This window comes from Balearica regulorum, chromosome 5, assembly GCF_011004875.1.
Source record: "Balearica regulorum gibbericeps isolate bBalReg1 chromosome 5, bBalReg1.pri, whole genome shotgun sequence".
Classification (NCBI taxonomy): domain Eukaryota; kingdom Metazoa; phylum Chordata; class Aves; order Gruiformes; family Gruidae; genus Balearica; species Balearica regulorum.
The window spans coordinates 39,541,862-39,548,058 of NC_046188.1; the positions used below are offsets into that span (position 1 = coordinate 39,541,862).

Consider the following 6,197-nt stretch of genomic DNA (forward strand, 5'->3'; position numbering starts at 1 on the left):
AAGCTGGTGTTCAAGATGTACACGTGTGCTCTGCTTTGTTGCTGTAGGAGTTGTAGGATCAGCATGTCTCACATTTCTGCCCTGCAGTCTTGGGAGAGTATTCAAAATAAACCTTAGTCCTCAAGAGGAGATGAATTTGTAGTGATATTTTTTTCACCACCACATAGGAATGAAACCCAGGTTTTGATACACTTCACTGGTTAGCAGTTTCCATTTAAAAGTTCTCCCTTTTTTTGTTAGATTTATTTGACTGTCTTCATTAACGTGAATCCCTCATTTTTGTAGACTCCAGACTCACTTGTGTTTCTCTTTAGAAGTGTGAACAAAGTCAGAGTGGTCAAGGTAACAAACTGACAGCTCCGATGAAGAAAAGCTTGGGGGGTAATGTGTTGACTGGCACCTTCATCTCACCGCTGTAAAAACATATTCAGATTTGACTTGGAGCGGGAGCAGCTGTCCGATGTCAGTATAATCCCAGTCTCTGCCAGGTGCCAGTAGGGATTGGCAGATACCAGGCAGCCTGAATTCTGATATGTGATCCTGGGACACCTCTCTTCTACGTTGTCGATTGGTGTCTTCAGCACAAGCCCCCAGATTTACAAATAGTGATATCCACAACTAGCTGAAACAAAAGCTGCCTGGATCCCTGAGCCACACCAACCTTCAGTATTTTCATTTAAAAAAAAAAAGAGAGGAGCAGGAAAAATTCCATCAAATACCAAGGCACATTAATTTTAGCCGTGTTGAAAGCACAGAATAAAAATTTGCCAAGCAGAAAAAGACGATACTGTTCTATTTCTAGTGAGAGACCAGCGGCTGCTCAGGGAGAGAGATGTTAATTTATCAAACTAAAAAGTGTTTATGTTCCTGTTTGTGCTAGGAAACTCCAGAGGTAGGGGCAGTCGGTATTCTACAGTCACGCCACATGTGATAGTGATTTAGAGATGTGTTAAAACATCTGAGCAGTTACAGGACAAAAAAGTATAGACACAAGCCGTGAAAGAGGTTTCATATTTCAATCTGAAAACATTTTCTAAGGCATAAGGAAAAAATTTTGGGTTCTGAAAAATTACATTGGTCATTTTACTTTCCACATATAAATTGTGCACAGTGAGCTTTTCTTTCCTCAAGATAAAGGGATCGTTTATGGAGTGAAGCAAGCTAAAAATAGTTACTGTGTTATTGGGTAGTGTCACGCAGTTGTACCCAGGAAGTTCTGCACAGCGTTCGTTGTTCCAGCCTGGCTTCTTGCCTCTCTTGGAACTGGCCTTGGGTGGACTCTGTAAGCGCCGCCAGGGTATCTCTGTTTTGCACTCTGTCATCTTCCTCCTGGAGAGCTGCTTAGCCTGAGGGTGATGCATGATCTGTGGGAGCACGCGGTGCTGTGCCAAAGCTAGTACTTGCTTGTTGAAACCAATACAGCAGAGAACCTGATGCAAACACTTGCAATGCCAGTTTGCTTCTGTCAAGTGGATATCGATGGGTCACATCGTCACCTTATCTTGCTTGAGACAGACTTTTTAGATGGCTTTGAGATTGTGCAGTGTAGCTGTTGTGCTACGCATGAACAAATAATCATTACTGCTGCCATTGTTTTTCTCTGTACGATTGCCTTCTCAGTTCAGCGAGCTTCATTCTTTGCTGCTGCTGATGAGAATCACAGACCTGTGAGCGCTGCCTCCAGTGGTGATCAGGCCGAGGACCAGCTTACTGCACAGATAAAGCCTTATACAGGGTAAGTAAATACACCAGATGCGCAGGCTTCCTCAGCTACAAACTGAGGAAAAAAGTAGGAACGTCTTTATTTGGAAGCCATCTCCAGGCTTCATAGAAGAACTCTTCACTAATTCTCATGAAGATAGTGGTGGGAAGTGAAAACAGAAAAATGCTAAGTACAGTTGAACGTTTTTGCAGGTTCTTTCTTGTCCGAGACATTCATGAATGTGTGCAAAGCAATGGTAATTCAAGGCATGCGTAGAAGTAGAGACAAGTCAAGCAGTGGGATGGCCCCAATTAATCACAAGTTAGACTTGTTCCGTTGACAAATAACGGAACAAATAACGGAACATTTGTTAACGTGCTGCATGTGTTCCATGCGCTCTTTGTTAGGTTCTTTTTGTTCATTTTGTGAATTCTTAAGTGTACCTGAGTGCATACCTACATAAAGCCACTTGGTATAGACAAGGCTGTTAGCTACAGTAAATCATACCAATACCTGTTCTTGTCTCCTGCTTTCAACAGTAAAGAATCTCCTCCAACTCTCGCCTCTAAAGTGGACCAACTGGAAGGTTTGCTGAAGATGCTGCAAGAGGATTTAAGGAAGGTAAACGTTTAATCTACAGAAAATCTGTAAGACACATTTGGTGCTGATAGGTGATGTTAACAACTGTGTAATCCTGCTTTACCATGCCTGAGCCTGTGACAGTCTTATCCTTGTATGAGAAAAAGACATTTCTTTACTACTTTTCTCAGGCCATACTTCAGTTATGCAAGGCTAGGGTGGAGTGTCTAAATTTGTAGGCATCTGATTCCTCTGCTTAGATTAGGAGGGTGATTCAGAGTACCTCAACTCCTAATTCAGGTGACAGTGCAAAAGGCTGTAGATGTTGAAAAGTTGACAGTATTATCTAAACGTATAATTTCTACTGTGGAAACTTCCTGTATTCTGTTACTGTCCAAGAAGGATCTGCTGTGGTCAGATGAGAAGTCTCTTAGCTGGAGAAGTACTTGCAGAAATATTTCCTATCCCATATGTAGTTAACCATCAGCAGTTGTACGTACAGAACAGGGCATGCCGAATTTTATTTCACCACTTGGGGAGCCAGCTTCTGTATTAGAATTTATTATAGAGAAATCCTCCTTGTTCAAGCAAAAAGTAAGGAATGAAATGTCACAGATGTCCCTTAGATCTAAAACTATGGGTTACTGCACATAAAATCTTTAATAAAGAATGAGACTCATGCTCTCTTAAGAGATTCTTGCCTCTCTATATAGGTAGGAAGCATGATCTAAAATGTCCACTAAGATCTGTATTTTTCCTCATGCCTAAGGAAAAAGAGGACAAGGCCAGTCTTCAGGCTGAAGTGCAACATCTGCGGGAAGACAACTTGAGGTTACAGGAGGAATCCCAGAACGCAACCGAGAAACTGAAGAAATTCACCGAATGGGTTTTCAACACAATTGATATGAACTGAGAAGAGCGTGCGGGGAAGGAAACTATCTGTTATGAATATTATTACTGGGACTTAAGCTTTAATGCCACCTTAATCATGACATGTGAAAGTATAGTCGGAGCACTTCCCTGTCCTTCATCCTCTAATAACCCTTTTTTGCATCTCTGCGCGCACTCAGAACAATTGCAGATCAACAATCAATGTCTGCCTTTTGTAGAAAAAAAAAGTAAATAATTTTAAAAAGGTAAAATAAAAGTTTAACTGCTAAAATGTGAATGTCTATTTTTTGCACATTGTCTCTTTATCTGTTATGTACAAAATGATTTGGAGGTTGGATCAGGCTTGCTGTTCCATCGGCCTCTGTTTCCATTAACTCCTTTATCTCTGTTTCAGGTAATCTGCTTTTCCTTGCAGCTTTGGCAAATATTATGACATCTAGAAAATTAGAAAGAAGTGTTTATTTTACTGCTCTTCTTACATTGTTTTCTGAAGTATGCCACAGACAAGGGGATGTAATGCAATGTTTTAGGTGTCTCCTTAGCAATTTGCGCTTGATTGCTAGTGCTACCTTCCCATACGTTACAGAGAATGCGTGTCCATAGTGTATGGTACAGTACAACCAGTGTCATAACATTTGGAGAGAGACGAGACGGGAGCCATGGGTGAGGCGTATTATCACACATCTCTTGCGTTAGCATTTCTGGTAGCCTTTGTTTCCCGTGGAAACAATGGCTGCAAGTAACTTTACGAACAGCAAAACGAGGCATGCTGCAGTTCATACCGTGTCAGGCAGGCTGAGAGATAGTGAGCACTGTTGCTGTACCGCTGAAGTAGAGTCCCCTTCCCTTCCAGGGGAATCTGATACTTGCATATGTGCAGAAGACTTAGGCTGAAGTTGTAAAGAGATTTAAGATTTCTTTCCCCTGAACTGTTTCCATGAAAAGCCACATGAACCGTCTCCGTGCACCTGCCTTCCCATTCCATTTCTCCAGACTTCTCAAATCACAGCAGATTTGAGAGATGTTTATTCAACTTGTGTTTTATTACATGAGAGGTCTTATAAATCTTTTACTATGGTAGACAGAGGCATATGTAAAGGTGAATTAGAGAAGTGTATTTTTCAAAGTACTGGGATAGGGTTGGAGTTCTGAAATCCCCAATCCCCAGTGAAACTGTCTAGCATGAGATTTCCCAAACTGCCTCATGCCAGGAAAGTTAATTTTGTGTTCTTTGAAGGAACAGCTAGCTTGCCACAATGTTACCTCTCCAGAAATACCTTTTAGGTGTCAGAATACGACTTTTAAGCGCCACAGTCTGCACAGGCATTGAACTGTGCAGCATGCTGAGAAACCTTTTCTACTCCCTTCTGAGGATACAGTTGTTACCTTAATAAATATTGCCCTGCATAAAGCGCAGTATATTTGGGGGTTAATTTCAAGAGCATCCACTCCCTCGTGTTTACCACATTCTCAATAGACAGATTAAAATCATCGGGCATAGTCTTGTCACAGAAACTTCCACGGTCTTTTCAAATCCCTTTTTCATGCTCTTTAATCTTGCTCCACACAAGTACGTGCTACACTTCAACCTCAAACTTCATTTGTGATGCTAATCCCCATGGAGTTCTTCTCTAATGTTTTGTCATGGAAATGGATCTCTTTGGAACTATTTCTGGAGTGCTTTTGTAAAGGTTTAGAATGTCTTGGGTTTTTTAATGACTTGTATGAAGGAGATTTATATAATGCCTGATATTATTTGTAAATGGGAAATATTGCTAACATCTCTGAGCATCCTGAAGTCTTGCTTTTATTCTCTTTTATTTTTAAGTTTGGTTTTTATTTTATTTCCAAAAATATTTTGGGACTTGGGGCAGACTATTTATTAGAGTTTTGCAACAGAGTTCTTCTTGTATGATGCCACTGAAGGCTACTTGTAAAATTCTGACAATAAAACTCATTTTAAAGGCTCTTCTAAACCATTTTCTTTTGATTTTGTTGGGTTTGTTGTTTAAGACTTTCCAGAGTGTTTATTTCTTCCTGCTTTCTTCTTTTACCGCTTTTCTCGGTGCTTGGCTATAGAAGAGTTTCATTCTCTATCAGGTTTCTACTTTTTCTCCCTTCGAAGGCTGTTAGTTGGTATGTGCACATGCACTTCACGTGTTGACTTTTTACTTGTATTACTGCACAAATGTTGGGGTTTTTTTCCCCCCCACTTACAAGGATTTGCTACCTTTAACAGTGACTCTGAGCTTCACCAGGCTGATACGGTAAAGGAGGGGCAGTGGGGTTTTTTTATCATTTATCAGGATTTTAGAACTTACTTGGAAAAATTGAAGCTGATCTTGGTCAAAAACAAACTTGTCTGGTACATCTGCCCACAGGCATGCACAGCTTTCAGCATCCCAAACCTGTGAGCATGCAACATTAGGTGTTAGGTTTGTTTTGTTTTCCAGATCTCCTCCTTTGACTTGGGAGGCAGCCTTGGACATATTTTGAACAAACCTTCTTTTGGCCCAGTGGATCAACATTCTGCACGGCTTAAAAATGTGGAACTAGGTCAGTCTGCAGGAAAGCGTCTTCCAGGTTCACCGAATGGATCCTTAAAAGGCACATGGGGAAAGACAATCCATCTCTTTGTAGCAGTGCAGTTACCTGACAGCAAATAGAAGCACTTCATTGAAAAATAGGGGTTGAATCTTGGAAAGAAAACTAGATGCTTTCTTACCATGTGTAACTGGATACTGGTGATTGAGTTGAAGCAGGAAGTTACCTGCAGGTCAAAGAGTTGCCTTGCCCATGTTAGTAACAAATTTGCGCCAGAGGTTCCCGTGCTCCACCACGCACACTGCTAGGTCAGCCAAGACCAGGGCAAGATCTAACATGCAGGCATCTCCTTACAGCCAGAGTAGTCACTGGCCTAAGCAGAAGGCGGGTGGCTGTGGGAGGAGTGTGGGTAACAGGGGCTGCCTTCCTACTTCACACATTTCTCCCAAGAAAGTGATGTGTTAGATTCTTGGAAACAGTT

At 41.3% G+C, this 6,197-nt stretch overlaps 1 protein-coding gene across 20 annotated transcripts in view; it reads left to right on the forward strand.

Moving 5' to 3' along the window:
- Positions 1-5,148, forward strand: part of SIPA1L1 (signal induced proliferation associated 1 like 1) — a 220,056-nt gene extending 214,908 nt beyond the window's left edge. For all 20 annotated transcript variants that reach the window (XM_075754278.1, XM_075754274.1, XM_075754292.1 and 17 more), the window contains 3 exons: positions 1,621-1,735; positions 2,242-2,323; positions 3,051-5,148. In XM_075754278.1, the coding sequence (XP_075610393.1) occupies positions 1,621-1,735; positions 2,242-2,323; positions 3,051-3,194 (341 nt within the window). In that variant the 3' untranslated portion in view covers positions 3,195-5,148. The remainder of the gene's footprint in view (positions 1-1,620; positions 1,736-2,241; positions 2,324-3,050) is intronic.
- The last annotated feature ends 1,049 nt before the right edge of the window (positions 5,149-6,197 follow it).